Source organism: Strix aluco, chromosome 13 (assembly GCF_031877795.1).
Source record: "Strix aluco isolate bStrAlu1 chromosome 13, bStrAlu1.hap1, whole genome shotgun sequence".
Taxonomy (NCBI): domain Eukaryota; kingdom Metazoa; phylum Chordata; class Aves; order Strigiformes; family Strigidae; genus Strix; species Strix aluco.
In genome coordinates this window covers 1,715,386-1,734,617 of record NC_133943.1, presented here as the reverse complement: position 1 = coordinate 1,734,617, position 19,232 = coordinate 1,715,386, and the positions used below count along the sequence as shown (strand labels likewise).

Genomic DNA, 19,232 nt, shown 5'->3' with positions numbered 1-19,232 from the left:
TTTGTTGAAGAGGAAAGGTGGGGAATTTCTTTCTTTACCATAAAAGGTAAGAATTATTTCCAAGTTCACAGTTTTATATAACACAGCAAATAAACCCTGACTAAAAGTAATATATGCAAGATTAATATTGATCTAATGTTAAGAAAATAGCTGACAAGATTTATTTCTAGATATGCCTTCAAAAGTAAAGCTGAGAACTGTACAGCATGTTCTGCATCTTCAGCTCACTGGAGAGAAGCAAGCAAGACGCAGTGAGACCGGAACACGCCGCGCAGAAGGCGATGACAACAGGACTGCCCATAGCTCCGGGACATCCAGCCAGGACGAGAACCTGAACCATTTAACTTTGAACCAGTCTGAGGAGTTTTGTGGATGTGCACTTACAACACGGGACCTGGAACCTTTGGCCAAAAGAAGGTTGATGTCAAAGCACTCACGCAAGACAATCGGTTTAGACAGATTACATTAGAGAGCGCAGTGAGAAAATCCTCTTAAATTATTTCACTGAACTGTTCTGGTTTGGGGAGCAGTTTGGATCCAACAGGCAATTTATCGCAGCAAGTGGTGCTCTAGAAGAGCAGTCTGGCCAGAAAAAGTTTTAATTATTATGAAGGTAACTTTTAAAAGACGAACAGCGTAATTTCTTCACTCTGAAGTTATGCCAAATTAGGGGTGGAGTACCCCAAGCCGTATCAGAGATATGTGGAGTCTGGAGAAAAATTATACTGTCAAGCTAAATCTTTTACTGGTAATCAGTAGATACAGGAAACAAAATATGAATCCTTGAATGAGTCAGCTATCGCAAGCTGAACCGTACTTGCTAAAGTTGCTACCCACAGCTATCTACCCTGCCTATCTCCTCACTGCCTACCCATCAGCTTCCAAGATACTGCAGATTGCAGAGCTGTATTTCAAGGCAAACAATCACCAGTGCCAGTTTGCCTTAAAACCCTGCAGCTGGGGCTGCCAGATCCAGCCTCAGGGGAGGGAGCAAGCAGCTGGGAGCAAGACAACTCCTTTCTCAGAGGTGTCAGCTCAAGCAGGTCTCCTGGAAACATGCCCTGTGCTGTCAACAGCAGCGAAGAGCGACTGATTTCTCTTTAGAATGAATAGCTTAAACACTTCAGTAGTTACTAAGTACACGGGAGGTTACGAAGAGGATCTTTCAGAGTAAGTGATCTGAAAATTTCTTTAGCAAAACATCTCATTTTTAAAACTGTTTTAATTTTTTTGTAATTGAAAATGTAAGAGCTAATACAGCTATTAATGGACTTCAAAATTATGAGGAAAATTCAGTTTGTGCAGAAAAGTACAATTAAATTTCTCAGCATTTACCAGCCAACCTCCATTACTTTGTCTACTTTGTAGAATTGCTTGGTTCTACACAAAATGGTGCAAAGTGTTTCCCTCACAGGGAAAAAGGCTCAATGGTGTTTTGAAGCTTCAGAAGTATTCTGAAGAAGGTTTGGATTTATGAAACAAAAATTTAAAAGTAAAAGGAAAGGCACGTTATAGACATCTTCGCAGACTGCTGTGTGTGTGTAAACCAGAGGAAAAACGATGACATTCTTCATAAGGCTACTGCTGACAAATGTTGTTGTGAAGCAAGATAAAGAGATACAAAGCACTGAAACAATCCCAGAACTACACAGAATTGAATTTAAAAAGAGTTTCAAAATCCTGATCTTCAATAGGAGTTACTCTTTCAACAGCATTCAGTATTTGACTACAGCACTGACCTTTGTTGGAAAAGGAAATTTTGACGGTTCAGTTTTGCATGGCGTATGAATAGCAGTCAGTGGAGGAGGCCAAGAATGGCTCATCTCCTATAACCAGAACAAAAAAGGAAAGCTATTAACAAAATTAAAGCAAAGATTTCCAGTTAGTCTTGATTCAAATGGTAACCCTGTCTCTCAATTTTCAGTTCATCGTCCACACTTCCCTAAGCTTTCTATTCAAATCTTAATTTCCCAAATGCGTAACAAAGATTTTGCATGTAACCCTAAATCTTAAATTGTTACCCATGAGAACAGATAGTGAAGACATAATAACAAGCAGAAAGGCAGAAATCCATAAAACTGGTTGGCCTGAACATAAACTGCAGTAGAAGTCAGTCTGATCATTTCAGACTGTGAAGAGCACATGTAGGATACAGGGGTAGAAAGAAGAATCCTAGGAAAGGGAAGCCTATAAAGGGGAAAATCAAATGCCTGAAGCTGGAAAGAAAGTGCCTCGTATTCTCTCAGAGCATCTCCAAGGACCACGGAGTACTGCAGGTCAGAGCAAATGGTAAGCCATGGAAATGCTCAAGGGGAGTCTGATGATTCTTTCGTGATAGCAGACATATGACCAGGGGGTCACATCGGGGGTAAAAAGACTTGAGAAAATAACCTAGGTAGAAGAGAAGGGAAAGCTCTGCCGTGGGGTAGCAAAAAAATTACTATAATCTAAAAAGATACTGGAATGTAAGGACTGTATTTTGGTGGAAGAAATGGGTAATTCTGGTTAGGTTAACAGGGAGGTGGCCTAGAAGAACAGGAATGCAGCGAGGATATCCAGGAGATGATGTGCACACCCAGCGCCCAGCTCACACACAGCTCTGCTTCCAGTCTTCCCTGGTCTACCTGTGCTAGAGGAGTGATTGAAGAGCCCTCCTGTCACAGCTTGCAGCCAAGTCAATTTAAAAGGCACTAATCAACTGCAGAGTACTTTCCACCTCCTTAGTAATGTTTGCATTTTCAACAAATAAGTTATGAACAAAAGCACAGAGAACTTACTTTCAGAATTTCATCCACGCAGCTCGCATCACCAGATGCTGATGCCTACAAATCAAAACTCAAGATTAACGTCTCCTAAAGCAAATTTTCCTTAGAAGATCCCAGGGGCTAGAAACAGTTAAAAATAAACTTCAATCCTTATCATGATTCATATGGACTCTATACAGATACAAACAGACCTTGCTAATTCTGTTCAACAACATTAATTTTAATATCAGATAGGTCCATATTTTTATGGTATGAGTCACATCAAGTTATGAAAAGCAAATACATGAGATCCATAAAAACGCAACAATAATCTCTTACTTTTCACTTGACAGTTAAAGTGATCACAGACAGTCAGTGATACTAAAAACTTGTAGAGAGAGATGAAAGAGAATCATAGCTTTCAATCATTTCCTGGAAGAAGTCACTGGGTAATATCTGAATTCAAATGCACGACTGTGAATGCACAGTAATGACAAATTCCATTATGAAGTAAAACATACGTTACAGCAGGACTCTAGAAACAGCCATAATTATGAAACTATGAATCTTCTACATCCCTGACTGCTACAAGCAGAAAGGATGCAAAGCTACTATACGATTCACTGCATCAGCACGTCAAATCTTCACGAATAAGAAAATAATTCATTTTCTAATTTCCTTACCTGTGTCCTGGACCTTATTTTGCTATTTGTTGAAATCCCAGGAACAAAGCTCTTCTCTAGCTACCACTATTCAAGCAGTTAAAGAGGAGATGCAATGACATTTATTAAGACAGGCACTCTCCTTCTAAGCGAGCTGTAGTCACAGCCTGTGCCTTAACAATTCAAGAATTACCAAACTACTAAAAGTTGTTAACCCAATAGTATTTTGTATCCAGCGTAACTGATAAAAGTTCTGAACCCTGTTCGATTTGGTGTGCTTTAAAGTTAGCTTATTTTCCCGTGGTGAAGGCACAATAATCACATCCAGTTAATTGCTACACACTTCAAAAGAAAATCCAACATATGCAGATAGTATCACTAGTCTAAGACAACATGGCTCCCAGAAGTAACAATATATGTATCTAGCTTGTCAAAATATTTGTGAATATCCTACTATTTCACTAACTTCTGACTACAGAAACAGTCTACAAAAATTAAGTCTCTCTGGGTTAAGCTAGCCTTTCTGAATGTCTCATAGCCTATATTTCATAAAAATCACAGTATCCACACAGAATCAGCAGAAGGAAAAAATAATTACTTTTGCACGTGCCCCATTTAAAACACAGGTCTTCACTGCAAAAGTTTAAGACGCTTTGCTTCACAAAAAACCCACAGTGTTTACTAAAAGCTAAATTTTGGTTACGTAGATTGGGATTTTAAAGAAGCTGGAAAATCCCAGCCCAAAGGGACTTAGATTTAAGAAGCCAGGAAACAGAGAGCAACTTACATCTAGTGGCTGAGAAGGTATTTTCAGCTTGGTGAGATGTGCTTTGCTGCTAGGCTTCAGCTCATTCACGCTGCTGCTGTGAGTCTGACTGCTGTAGTGTTCGGAGGATAACTTTGGTTCCATGGACTCCTGTCCATCCATTGGCCTTACGTACGCAGTGGGTTTCTGCAACATTGAACTGGACTTGGACATTAGTGAAGGTGGAAAAGACTGATTAGAGTGTTGTCCACTTGAAAATGAGGGTACACGGGAGGGAGAGTCCCAGTTGGCATCAGGATCCCGGGGAGATTTCGAACGTCGATGTTCTTTGCTGTGGTGATCATTTCCATGAGATCTTGAATGGCTGGAGCTCAACGAAGAAACAGCAGATGGTTTTCCAGGGCTGGAAGAACGGGGTTTGGAGTGTTCGGACCCATGCTGGCTTTTTTTGCGGCTGCTGCTGCTACTGTACGAGTCACGGTCATGCCTCTGGCCACTACTGCTAGTGTTATTGCCACTGCCACGCTGACTACTGTGTCCGCCCTGTAAACCCGAGGACCGTTTCTGAGATTGCGAGGAAGTGCTAGGTGCTGGTCCTACAGGAGTCCATTTGCTGCTCTGATGAGAGCTAGCATTATGTCTCTGATCACCAAAGAAACTTTGGTTTGATTTTTCATCTGGTGTTGATGGTACGGTTGGCTCGGGAATTCCAACAAGCTTTTGTAGCGATCTATCTCCTATAAGATCCTTCATTTCATCATAATTACCAAGCATGCTCTGAATACGACTAGACAATTTGTCTTCTTTGCTGGTCTGTGAAAACAATTTAAAAAAATAATACTTTAAAAATCACAACTTTGCTTTCAGTTAATTGACTTGACAACTACTGCAGTTAATCTAAATTTCAGGGCTAAGATCATGGCTAGCATCCATGTCTTTTTTGCCATTGTTTCCAATTTTAATTCTTAAAGCAGTAATTTAACCTGCTAAAGCATGAGGAAAAGATGTATTTCTGCAGCAGGAACAGTTAAAACAACACTATCCAGTGCTTCAAATAATGCATTGGTGAGCTGGATGCAAGTTTAAAAATTGCAGAGGCCTACTGTCACCTTAAAGACAATTTCTTGAATACAGAATGTATTAGTACTAAAAAGTTTTAATTAACAGTAAAATAAAATCAGCTTAACCTCACCACTGGACATAATTTTTAATTGGCATTTATACTGGCATAATTCTTGTTGCCAACAAAATTATATATAAGAAAGGGTTCTTTCTTATGTAACCAGTTTGCTTTCAAATCACGTGTACTGTGTCATCCCAACCAGCTTTAGTTAACTTCATACATGTGGGATTTGGTTATCAAGCACAGTAAAGTGATGGGAGAACAGGAATAAAAAAAACAAAAACATCTCTCAACTTTCCTCCTGCAGGACAGTTTTCAGTCACAATGTTTCTCCTCTCGCAAACCAACTTATCTTGAAATTGTGATAAGGGAACGGGTTTGCTTTCAAAGGGAGTTTTGAGCTACATAATGAAAATCTAAAATGGTATTTTTGTAGCTCTCCCAGAATTAGGTTATTTTTTCCAGCTCTGTTCAGCAAATCAAACCTGGAAGAAAACCTAGCACAGGTTTAAAGCTGTACAAGACCATAAACAGAGTCAACTCCTTTAAAACAAACAAAAAAATCAGACACAAATAATTGGCATACTAGTTAAAGCTGATCATTCTACCCTACTAGGCATTTCAACACTTAAAATTAACCTTCTATTAAAACATTCTCTTTCTGAACTTACCCAGGTCTGGATTAGACTGATTGAAGGTTAGAAAGTTTAGCAACGGGCTAAAGCACCCAAAAAAAGCAATTTGGCACGTGTCGTGTTTAACCCCAGCTGGCAACTATGCATCACACAGCCGCTCGCTCACTCCCCCCCACTCAGTGGGACGGGGGAGAGAATCAAAAAAAAAAAAAAAAAAAGTAAAACTCATGGGTTAAGACAAGAACAGTTTAATAGGACAGAAAAGGAAGAAAATAATAATGATGATGATGATACTAAAATGACAATGATCATAATAAAAGAAATAGAATATACAAAACAAGTGATGCACAATGCAATTGCTCACCACTCGCCGACTGATGCCCAGTCAGCTCCCAAGCAGCAATCTGCCCCTCCCGGCCAGCTCCCCCCAGTTTATATACTGGGCATGACGTCATATGGTATGGAATATTCCTTTGGCCAGTTTGGGTCAGCTGTCCTGGCTGTGTCCCCTCCCAGCTTCTTGTGCCCTTCCAGCTTTCTTGCTGGCAGGGCATGAGAAGCTGAAAAATCCTTGACTTAGTGTAAGCACTACTTAGCAACAACTGAAAACATCAGTGTGTTATCAACATTATTCTCATACTAAATCCAAAACACGGCAGTATCAGCCACTAGGAAGAAAATTAACTCTATCCCAGCCAAAACCAGGACAGCAGAACACAATGGACGGCTTGTTTTGAGCCACTGTAGCAAAAGCAGAAGAAAGCCAAAAAATTTTATGGTTCTATCATCCTTTTTCTCACTGCCTGCAAAGCAGCCCCTCCTTCGTAAGCATTATTATAAATCTGCCAGTAGAGCTGGTTAGTAACTGTCCATCCTTGTTTTCAAGCCCTGCTTAAATACTTGGTTTGACATAAGAGCTGTGGATCTAAAAAGAATGCAGATAAAACCAAATTTAAAATACGAATTTGCATACAACTTCTGCTATAAAAACTGCATTTGTAAGAACTGCATAAACTCACAACTTTGTACGGTTCAGCAAAGAGAGGAGAGTTAGGTGGAAAGGCTTCTTCACCCTGTTGAATTTCTTGATTTCGCCTTTCCCTTTCTTTCATACGCAGCACATTCCGGTCTTCACGGTTCATGTTGCTACGAACAAAAAAATAATTTCTGATCACAGAAGGAAATGAGGAGGGATGCAAGCGCACACAGTTAGCCCCTGTATCTGTTTTGCCACAAGAATGATCTTGGTTAAGAAGCCCCAGCTGACCATAACTCCTCAAAACGGAGAAGATGTTTGTCCAGTTTAAGACACCTCTCACTCCGAAGAGCTCTAACCCACAATCTACAGCTAGCTGCTGCTTCTGACAGGGAAAGTTTATGCTGTAATAAAAAAAATGAAAAAAATCCACAAAGTCCTCAGGCAAGTAAGTATTTCAAACCATTTCACCTGCTTGAATCATTTAGCTATTTCAACCCACGCTGTACATCTCTCATTCATTTCTAAAGTACTTTTTCTCCTCCACATCCCCCAAGTGTTCTGCAATTTTACTCTCTCATCCCCCCATCCATTCAGTGCCCAACTTCTACTGTAGATTTGGTGCTGACATACCTTTATTGGCACCCGTTCTCCCACATATTCTAACCTCAAGCTTTGATGTTGTTTCCAGGTCTCCCTTCCCCCTTGACTCCCAAAAGACACTTCTACTCAAAGAAGTAATTTCAGTAAAGTTCTGGCAACATTGCACCTTTTGCCTTAGACCATACAGTTTTCTACTACTGCAAAAATGCAGATTAAAAACCTGCCAATCTCCCCTCTTACAAATTTTATTCTGCAGTTTGGTCTTGCTGCTCGAGTTAACAGAAATACGTCAAATTGTTGCAACACACACAAAAAAAAAAGTTTGAAAAGATTCCCTTTGAGCTTGATAAAGCACTGGGACTTAAAGGAGTAAACAAAACAAGATGATAAATAAGGTCATACTAACTCTTTTAACATGTGCTATCCTTCATATCAAGTGATTTATAAATGTGCCTTACTGATCTGTAAAAACGATGGTAGGTGCTTCCAGGAAAGAAACAGATGTTCTTCCACATAATTTGCAGTCTAAAATGAAAATGTCATCTGCTTACAAAATCATTATTTCATGTTTTTAGACAGCTGCCTGATTTATTTTTTTAAAGAAAAATTTGCTACAGCATTACTTTGAAAGCCACGCAAAACCAGCTATTCCACTCTAAACAAGAAGACTTCAACCTATCACTCAGTTTTTTTTTTTTTACCTTAATAGCATTTTAGCCTCTTACAGTAATTTCTCAGTCATTTGGCTTCATTTTGTCTACTACTCTGAATACAGTGAAATCTAAGAGGATGGCAAAACCAGAATAAACCCACAGTGTAAGCTTATATCTTGATGTTTTTAAGGCAACGGGTTTGTTGTATTTCCCTGCATTGTAAACAAGATAAAAGCATTAGCATAATCCAACTTGGTGCTGATAAAGCCTATGAATAGGATAACTTTTAAATAATGTGTGAAAAACAGCTTTTTTTCCTCCAAGTCACCCTGTGATCAGCTGAACTGCAAGTGAACACCCAGGCTGCCTACTGGGAGAGGGACCTGTACACTGGAATGGGGCAAGCAAACTACCTGCATCGTTTTGACATAAATGGCAAACTTGTTTTAAAAGTTTGAGGCTTAAAAGCGTATTCTTCAGACTGCAGCCCAAGTTCTTAGACATGTAGGATTTAAATAGAGACAAATATCAGATTTAATTATGGATACTGATCGGTTAAAGCCAACTGGAACAGTCTGAATCTATGCCATCTTACTATTAAAGGCAAAATGTGAGACAAGGAATAGGAGTACCCTATCTTTGAGTAGTTTATTCACATCAATACACTAAGATTGTGAATTATATACAGCTACACATTTAGATTATAATCTTAGCCAAGAATTTTACATCTACATTTTATAAATAGAGGGTTAAATATTAACAAAGACCTTTACTATTTTTTACAGAGACAAGCATCATCTTTCAATATTGTATCAACATTTACTATAACTCTTGGGACTGAGGAAAAAACCCAGCATTTGTACCAACACTGTCACATGAAAGGAACATTACAGCAAAGACCAACTTGAGACCGAGCTGGAGGAAAACCAGAGTTGATCTGGCTATACCTGCCAGGTCCATGTAAAATTAGTCATCAGAAATACACCAGCTAATCACACTTTTTACCACTCCTCCCCAATCTTTTGTAGTATAGTAACTGATAAACATCTTCATGGGTAGTCATTTTGACTGTATGCGCATTGGGTTTAGGGTTTTTTTAACTCTTAAATTTTTTATTAGTCAATACTTTGAATGCGATTCAAGCTAGACTTGTTTGTATCTAATCTCCTAAGTCTCTACACAGAGATATTTTAAGTGCCTACAATGTGTACTAAGCTATTAAAATCACGCTAGCATTAAATGTGTAGATAAATGAAGCTAGTGGGGCTTTCTTAACTCTGTACTTCAGACAACTTCCCAGTCAAATTCATATCTTCCACAGCCACGAAACGACAGAAGATAAATTTGCCTGTGTTCAGGAGACGTAAGCAGCAGAGGTACTTTGAAAAGCAGAAGATTAAGGCATGCCTACTAAATCAACACTGCTAGCAATTAACTTCAGCATAAAGGAAATTGCAATACTAAGTTTTCAGACCGCTGGCAATTATAATAAAACTTTAAAATTCACTATCTAAAATTTACTACTGTGATCAAAGTTCTGGACTATTTGCTGGTTCTCAGTTTTTTTGCCCAAGCCAGAGCAGACACCCACCCTGTCTCACACCGGCACGAGAAGCTCCGTTCTTCCCCAGTTTTGATGCTGGCTGGTGGGAAGGAGCTCTGCCCCGCTGCTGCAGACACAGTCAGAGCTGCACGGAGGCAGAACTGCTTCTCCCACATCCACGCTCGCTCCCCAGATTTAAACCTTTTCCCAGACGATAAAAGAGCCAGGAGCAGCTTGGTGCAGCCGAGCTCCTGCCACCCCTACCCCAGCCTCTGGGCCAGAGGACAGCATCTCTGCTCCTCCCTCCCTGCACAACAGGCCTGGAAGTGGAAGACGAAGAACTTGTTGATTTGTACTTGATGCTCTCAAGAGGATCCTGCCATAATTTCCCCTTCCCTCTTCCCAGGAGGCCTGAGCGAAAGTGTGAACTCCTAGGAGGGGCAGAGCCAGGCTAAGGCAGACAAAACTAGTGTTCCTGCAGCAAGGACCAAAGTCACCTTAATTTCCATATCTGGAAAAAGAAAAGTTCAAAAATTAAATCGAAAACCAGGCCTAAAGCACAGCATAGTATATCCATTTTTAGAAAGTCTAATTCTAAATGGTTTGAGCCATTATTTGTGCACAGTTAGCCACGCTGTACGCTGCACAGTCTGGTTAGGACGTGATTTCACTACACAACTGACTGTTCAAATCTCGTGCCTCTTCTCCAGCTCAGTACAAAGAGTTGAAAGAAAGAAGGAAATTCAGCAGGAAGTTCACAGACACTTCTGACACAAAATTCACTTGTGCGTGCTCTTTAAGCACTGTTGACTGCTGACCTGGATGTACTGAGCACATGAACTAGTCGAGCGTCACTCGAATCATCCATACCAGGGACACAATTTTCATTTCTCCTTCCAACATCTTACTAAATCCTATTTGGTATTTCTGTTCATCCTTAATCCAAAAAGGGCACGGCTTTGGCTAGAGTTCACTCCAGCTGTCATCATCTTGGACTTTATAACCCGCATTACGAAACTGCAGTGTTGCTGCTGCTGCCTTCTCCTGCTTCCCACCTCCTACCCACTCCGCTCTGGGGCAGGGGGACAGATCCCAGGACGGGGACTTTTGGACCACATTTTTCAGTTTAAAAAAAACAAACAAAACCCAACACACCCACATTGTCAAACTTTTACTGGCAACGCTGTTAAAGGCAAGAGGACCTTGGCCAATCCCCGGGTACAGGCATAGGGCTAAGAGCCTATTTCTCACCCTCTTGAACCACATCAGGCACCCAAGAGCCCGTCCTTGCACAAGTTCACCAGCACCCTCACCAGCAGCAGTATCGCTCCATCTCCCCACACACCGTAAGGCAAAACCATCAAAGGTGAAGGTCTGCCTGAGGAACCCTCCACACGCAACCCAACAAAAAACAATCCAAACCCACCACTTTTCAACCAGGCATCAGTGGATCTTCAAAGCATGTTTACAACACCTTGACTTCCTTCAAGACATCCTCATTTAACTCAAGGGCTTCTTTCTATCTGAATTGGTTTCATAAGCAAGAGAAATCAAACAGTTCATTTATCCAGTGCCGGTTAATTGGCTGTGATGAAACACAAATTTTGTTTGACAACATTTGGCCATGAACGATAAACAGTCTTCAGAGAGAACACACAGTATCTAGTGCTTTGTGCAGGGCACACCCAGCTGTGGGAGGCACAGACAACTCAAATTTCTTTTTTTTACCTTTTTTTTTGAAAAACAAAAAAAGAGGAGAAAAAAAAAAGCTGGAAATCCTGCTTATAATAAGGAATGTTATGTTTTCAGAAAGCATTTAAAAATATCAGAAACTGCCTCAGTGCTGCATCTAACTCCCTCCCAAAGATACCTGTTACTTATTTTCAAATATTTTTCTTACTTGTAGCATGAATAGCAAGGAGCATCTAAGGAGCTGACATGGCATGCTTCTCCCAACTCATGCGTTGGGTATAGCATCACTACTAACCCTGTCACTAAAAATCACGTACACAATCCTAAAGCACTACTCTGTCAGCTTTCAATACACATGCACTCACATGAGAGCTGTTAAAAAAGGGAGAAATTAAAAAATAACTGCCCTGGAACGTGAAAATTAACACAAACCCACTAACACACAAACAAGGAACATGCTCTGGTGTCACCAGGAACTATTTAATACTTATCACATAAAAGTGAATGTGTAGTCTTAACTTCTAGCTTTCTATGTTACGGTAAAGAAAAAAAAAAAAAGGCAGAAAAAAAGAAACCATTTCCTACTAAAATGATACAACTTTGCAGAAACAGGTACAAACACTAGGCTTCTCCAGATAACATTTAAAGGACAATCACAATGTTGCAAATACAAAAGCACTACAATCAAAGTCATCTTCATAGAGTTTTGTAACACTGAAACAAGGAACAAAACTAAGAACAAGAGTTTAGAGAGAATTCAAATACTATTTGTGTGCGTCAAGAAACAGGAAAAAACAACTTTTCAAAAGGACAGAGTATTCTGTTTTATTTCTCTCCCTTGCACCTTTTGACACAAAGGCTGCTGTTTTCCATCAGCTCGAGTTAATACCACAGTGGTGCTCTCGCCAAGGGAGGGGTATTTAGTTTGGGGTGGCTCCAACTGCAAATGCTATCTGCTCCACCAAAGAAAGGGTTGGTTATACCGGCAGTATTCTTAAAATTTAACTTAGTATCAATCAACTCGCTGTTAGGCACTCTCACACAGTAAGATTGCATATGTGAACGTAAGAAAGCTGGAGCTGTAATCTCATTTAGGTATCTGGATGAGAACGAACTCTTACATAGCTCCATCTCTAGGGGAGAGCCATCCCTCTTCCAAGGTTTCATCAGAAGGTCTGAGCTATTGGCAATACAATTGCACTGCTAATATAATACAAACACAAACCAGTGATTCACCATTAATATAAACATAAACATTTCTCCTTTCTATCATACAAACATAAATGTTTCTATTGCACCCCTCATGTCAGGGATTCCTTCTGCACATTCAACAGGGAGATCATAAAGTTCTGTAAGAGCTGAATGTAAACACCTTTGTATGTATTGTGAGGCTGGGAGAGCTTTAAAAAAAAAAATAAAAAAAGTAAATTGGCCTAGGTCAGATTAATGTTTGACAAGAACTACCAGGGAGGGCAGAGCTAGCAGCTTCTCCTTCCTCCTCAGCTCTGAAACACTGCAGAAATCCCCAAGAAAGCACTATAGGCCTGGACTTGCTGCTGCTTCTCAGAAAAATGAGCACAAATCCCTCATCACCGTTAGTCGAGAAAAATTTCACAGTACTTTTTATAAGAGCATGTTAATTCCAGTGTCTCAGTCAAGTGATGATGCAAGTAATTACATCCTGCTCTTTAAGTTTTACCTGCCAGATTCCCCCATCATCCCTCAAAATTGTATCGGGTTACCCAAGTATCAGCCAGCCAGCATCTTCTACTTGAGAAGCCACCACACCGCAATGATGGATAAAAGAATTATAGAGATCATTTGTAACTCAACACTAACGACTGAAAAAGGACTCGGGGAGCCTTTAGAACTAAAGCAGCTCTCCAAGTGTAACGTTTCGTTAAACAAGTTCAGATGAGAAATGGGTATATTATTCATCATACATGAGATTCAGCACATAGAAGCACGGGCTGCATTTTGACTAAGGTAAAAGTTAACACCCAACAACTGGATTTTAGAAGCCAAGTTAAGGAGGAAATTTCTAACTTCAGCAGTTGCAATACAGCTCATTTAAAACCCAGTTTTAAGTCAATTTCTAAAACATACTACTAAAATAGCTTAAAATTGTTTACATGCAGGAAGAATTTGCAAGACTGGTTTGATGTAATTTACTCAAGGGATCTTAAAAGATCCAAAACTACCCGTTCTTTAAAATGTCGTATTTTTGTGCAAAAGTATCACACGGTAAGGAAAACGTCTGGTTGCCCCCTCCCTCTGATTAATCTTACACAGAAACAAAGTTCCCAGCTCTTTTTCTTCCTAGAGAGCAGAGCTGCTTGCAGGACACCAACTGCTGTCCCTCCTTTCGTCCTGTCTCTTCAAAAATAGTAGAGAAATAGGGAAGTCTTAAGTGACAGCACAACTCCCTGCTCTCTCCTCCTCTCTTGGTGGACACAAACAGCAGCAGAAGGGTCATTCCTCCATCACCTGTCCCTCTGCCACCAAGCAAAGGCACGCGCAGACGGCACAGATCCCGCAGAGCAATGATGTTGCTGACTCTCAAAGGAAAAGGCTATCTCCAAGATTGAACACTGCAATACAACAAAGCCATAATCTACTAAAATCTGTCATTTTCTGCACCTTCCACAATGCCAGGTCAGGACTCCGAGTCAGGTAAGAGAGGAGCCTCAGCGTACTCTTGTTATCAATAATCAAGCCTGAGCCAGAAGAGGAAAAGTAAAGCTCATTTCTGCTGTTAAGAGAAGCAGAATTTCAGCACTGCCTTTCTGCATTCCTGTTCGCTTCACCTTGCAATACCAAAACTACTTTCAGGAATATGAGGCTTTCTTAACCAAGGCAATATACTCTTTTTAAGATCATCTGAAGCTCGAGCCCTGACATCCTAGAGCTCAGAAGGTAACAAAACCAAAAGCACTACAGAGCAGACTGCACTCAGAGCTCTGTTGTCCACTGGGAACATAATTTTGTTTCTCATGCAAATCTAACCCAGCAAACTTCAGCCCAATTCAATCTCACACTCAAACAACAACATTCTCCTCATCCTTTCAACTCTCCATCGCTGGTAAATTCTGTAATTTGTACAGTGCAAAGATGGAGCATCACGAACACAAAATTTTTACATGCAATCTTTTCATGTCCACACAGGCTAACCAAAGCACATACTAATACTGTTTCCCAACCATATTCTGCAGTTTAACTGGGCAGAAACTTAACCAAATTCCTGTGCCTACACGTTCTTCTGTTTAAACTTTGAGCCAAGACAATTGGTGTTTAAATTTTATTAAGCAATAGTTATTCAGACATCCAACATTAATCTGGCTATTATAGTTCTGACTTCCTCACATTAATTTACTTTCATAAAAGACATCATTACATTTGAGTGTTATGAACTCTATGGCATTAGGATTAAGAAAGGACTCACTTCACAGAAATTCTCTGGTAAATTTGCTCTGTACAAGATTTGAAACAGCAGACAATGTTTTAATGAGGTGCTATCTAAACTAAAAGAGTGAAAAGGGAAAAATCACATTCATTTCAAGGTTCATATCCTTTTCCTATTTTAACAGAACTACAAAAAAAGCAAGGAGAGAAAAAGTTTATCACATACATTACCCAGGTTTAACTGCCACTTCCTCCAGCCTTACTGAAAGATCATCTGTCTGCACTGTCTCACAAGACGTTTATCTTGGGCTCCCTATCGTAACCAAGGTTCTCGTGTTCTGCTGCATAACATACTAAAGTGAACATCAGGGTTTGAGATAATAAATTCTGCCACTATATAAACTACTTAGGTCTTTCCTAACTGCTCGCAGGAATAAGGTCTCTTCCACATGACAATGCTGTATAAATACCAAGAGCATCTCCTCCTCTTCCCCTTGCTCTTTCAAGCACAGCTTATTTTCTAAACACAGCTTTTATTTGATGTGTCTTCATAACACAAGCATCAGTAATAAAATATTTTGGAGCTATTAATACAACCTGCGTTCAGCTCTACTTGGTACTTAAAGCAAAAGGCAATTTTTAAAATTTGAGAGTACAGTATGGGTGTGGTTCCCAGTCCCTGGTCCAGGGCAGATGCCAAAAGCAGCTCCCACCCCGCACCACTCTCCTGGTTGTGCTGACACAGCCATTTATCGGAGCTGGTTAAGCTGAATTTGGGAAATCTGTGCAGGTTCAAATTAGGTATTTTGGGGCAGGGTTATTTTTAAACACAGATAAATTTGAGCATTCCTTGGCCCCCAAAACAGTCACATCAGCATTAGAGAGCAGGAATAAGCAACCTGCTTAAAACAAAATAACAAAACACCCCAATGAACAAACAAAACAAAACCAAAAATCCACAGAAGTCTCATTAAATTAGTGCTTATGTTTTCTGCATTGCAGTGCCACAGGTGGACTCTGTAACAGCTGACAAGCAACGTGGTTACAACCGACGAAGAGCAGAAGGATGTTGGAGAGCAGGTCGGCAGAGCAGCCAGAGATAAGGAACTTCACCATTTTATGATTTAACTCTCTTCAGAAAGATGGGAAAACACTCGAGGTATGCTACAGAACAGCTGAGTAACACAATAAAGTGAATTATGTTTCCAGAGTGTTACCAGAACAACTGAAGGGGGTGGAAGGGAAGCATCAAAAAGCCAACTGAGTTCATGCACGTCAGCTTGAACTCTCACAGCGCCAATGGTCCCCGTTAGCAGTTACGGTATTTCCAGGACTGCTTTGCATTTTGAAAACTGGAAGGGTTCAGACTTCTTAAAATCCACAATTTTGAGTGTCAGAAAAGAGAGAATAAGAATTTTAACTCTGACTCCCAGTTTTCGACCCTAACTTGTATGCAAAACGTTCACCAAATTCATCACCATTTGCTACCACTCTAAAAACTGCTATTAATATATGAATGACATGACAGATCTGAGACCTGGGATACTTTCCGATTTTCTTTTTAAACTTTAATTTTAAATTTAAGAACACTGAGGATGATGAGAGCGCATGTTAGTTAAACTTTGGAAAAACCCACTAGGGAAGAGGAGCATTTAAGATTTGTAGACAAAGCAAAAAAATATTCAGAACGCAAGAGGAAGGGACCAGAACTATCTACAGAGGTAAGCTGAAATTCAGCAGGAAAGCCACAGCTCTGACGTGCAGGCTTCCAAACAAACACTAGTTTAAAAAGTTGGAAAGTTTCAACCTTTCATCCTACCCATTAAATGCCACCTGTATTTTATAATCCCTGTAAGCAGATGGAGAAAAACATTAAAATTTCAGCAGCCACTGAGTAACAAGACATTTAGTGTAGTATCAATTACTGCAGGAAAACAGTTGATAAATGTTAATTTAGCTATACAAACCCTTTTAATAAAATGACGTTACCTTTTTCCCCCCAAATGATGTGAAGTTGGGTTGGTTTTCCCCCTCCCAAAGTTCTCAGCTTTTTCTCACTTTTCTGGATGTGGTCTTAAAACAAAAGTCACGCTGTTCACAGGTCTATCAGATTTAAGCACCAAGAAGAGACTGAGCCACTGAAGACACCCCGGACAGGACACGCCTTGAGCTGCTCCCAGGGACCCCGTGTCCCAGGCAGGAGGCCGGGACTCAAACGGTGCCTTTGCGGTCGTCCCTGTCGAGCACCAGCACCGCTGCAGTGCAACCTGCTGTCACCCAAGGTCCGTGCAGTTACACCAGAGATGTGATAGTAATGAACAGTAATAATTATGAAGTGTCTTCCACAGAAGATAGGTAAACAGTTTTTGGTCTACCCAGACCAAAAACTTAACTTCTGCATTTGATAAACCAGTAAAGGCGTTGTGCAAGCTGGTTCTGAACTGCTGTTCCTAACGTATTTTTAGCTATAAGCTAAAAGATTTGACAGACAGAACTGCAAAACATAGAATCACAACAACATATATAATTTAAAGCCAGTGAGACTCAATGAATCTTGCCACTAGAAAAAAAATAAAAGCTTTTTCTTCTATGAAGTTGAAGAAAACCACAAGCAACCTTGCAAAAGTCAAAATTCAGTTGAATTTCAAAACACTTAATGCAATAGGCCAGTGCGGCTCACACAGAGACTGTCAGCGTTGTCAGTTGGTTACAAAGCTTAAACCTGATAATGTCCCTGCTAACAGATAAAACTGCTTTCAAGGGCTACAGAAATTACGGGGCAAGAAGTGCTTCTCATTGCTAAAGCTTCCAGGGATACAGTGGACAAACTAGCTTCAATTAAACAGTTTTGTTGCCTTTCTTAGGGACCTGGCACGGACAGCAACTCCTGGTTGTTAGCTGAATTAACTGAATTCTACTAAGTACAAGCTACGATTAATTTTTTTAAGGTATGATTCACTATTTACTTACACATAATAATCTAAAAAAAGTTGTATAATGGATTAAAATAAATTGTATAAATACAAAGTACACTCCCACTAGCAAGAAATCACCCCATTATACCAGCCAACGAGATTCAAATTTTATACTCTTAAATAGAAACGAAGATTAAACCACACCCATTTTTTACCATCTTTACTTTTCGAGTCTGTCAGTAAATCACGACCGAGAGTATTTTAACATTCCTCTGAATAAAGACATGCTGGCGCGTGCCGCGCACAGCGAGCAGGAGGAGGGCCACGCAGTCACCGGTGCCCCCCTCTCCCTGCCCGCGCCCCCCCACACACGCTGTGCTGCTGCTCGGCATCGCCAGGGCAGCTGGATTTCTCAAAAAAAAAAAAATAACCCAAACCAACAAAAAAAATCAACACAAGCTATTTGGGACAATTAGGTACGTGAAGAGGACACCGTGAAAACATCCTTAAATGTCAATCCAGCACGGATCTTGCTTCGTGTGGCCATAGAAGAATGCAAGTTTTTCCTTAAAAAAATTGGAGTAAAAGTGAAGGGAAAAAAAAAAAAGGCAGTTTTCAGAAGGTTATTAGTGATTAACAAATTTAAGCTGAAGCCTACTTGTTAAAAGTCTCTCCTAGTACAACATATTTCTGGTAATTATTGGCTAAGAATGTGTCACAGTACAAACTTCTTACTGCTGTTTTTCCCTCGTTAAATATAATTGGTGCAGATATTTCAGCAGAAGTGATCGTTGCTCCAGGAAAAAACCTTTTCACCCGTTATCATTTAAAGGCTATCTACACCATCGCTTTCACTGTATCAGATCAACATTTTAATATGATGCTAATTTATCCTATCAGCATCACAAGGACAAAATTAAATATAGTGGTTCTAAAACTTTACTGGTCAATTTAAAACAATGTACCAAGCAGGTCCAGTGGCTGCACTGCTTTCACCTACAGCCAGCGCGGATGACAGTAGCTACATACCAGCATGAGTCACTGACATACAAACCACAAGTGAACTGGAAGGTTTAATGGTAAATCTCAAACAAACAAACAGAAAAGCTCACCACCAGCAGCCCCCCACCCACCCAAATATACAAAAACCTACTCAAAACACACAAACAAAACTATCAGTAAGCTCTTTTCCATACAGGACCACCCAGCACATCAAAAAAGACATGAGATAGGAAAAATATCAGTCCATTTTATCTTATCTGGCCAATCTTTATGCTTCAAGGCCCTTGAACTTACAAGAACAAAACAATATTAAGACATTCTTGTAAAATCAGGCATTTTTAAATCACTGCAACTTCCATTACATTACTATTCTTATTTATGCCAAACACAGTAAAACTTGCTAAATTAAATTTACGTGTTCCCCCATTAAGTCTTTTAACCCATTTCTCCATATTCAGTTTTTCTGACATTTTCATCTTAATGGCTCGATTTTTCAGATTTGGACTTTGACCAAGC

At 40.0% G+C, this 19,232-nt stretch overlaps 1 protein-coding gene across 7 annotated transcripts in view; it reads right to left on the bottom strand.

Moving 5' to 3' along the window:
* The window catches only part of AFF4 (ALF transcription elongation factor 4), a 52,619-nt gene that overhangs the window by 26,825 nt on the left and 6,562 nt on the right, over positions 1 to 19,232 (bottom strand). For 6 of the 7 annotated variants that reach the window (XM_074838429.1, XM_074838427.1, XM_074838433.1 and 3 more), the window contains 4 exons: positions 6,950 to 7,076; positions 4,194 to 4,985; positions 2,778 to 2,822; positions 1,740 to 1,826 (listed from right to left, as the gene is read on the bottom strand). In XM_074838429.1, coding sequence (XP_074694530.1) covers positions 1,740 to 1,826; positions 2,778 to 2,822; positions 4,194 to 4,985; positions 6,950 to 7,076 — 1,051 coding nt within the window. The remainder of the gene's footprint in view (positions 1 to 1,739; positions 1,827 to 2,777; positions 2,823 to 4,193; positions 4,986 to 6,949; positions 7,077 to 19,232) is intronic. The other variant, XM_074838428.1, reaches the window with a different exon arrangement.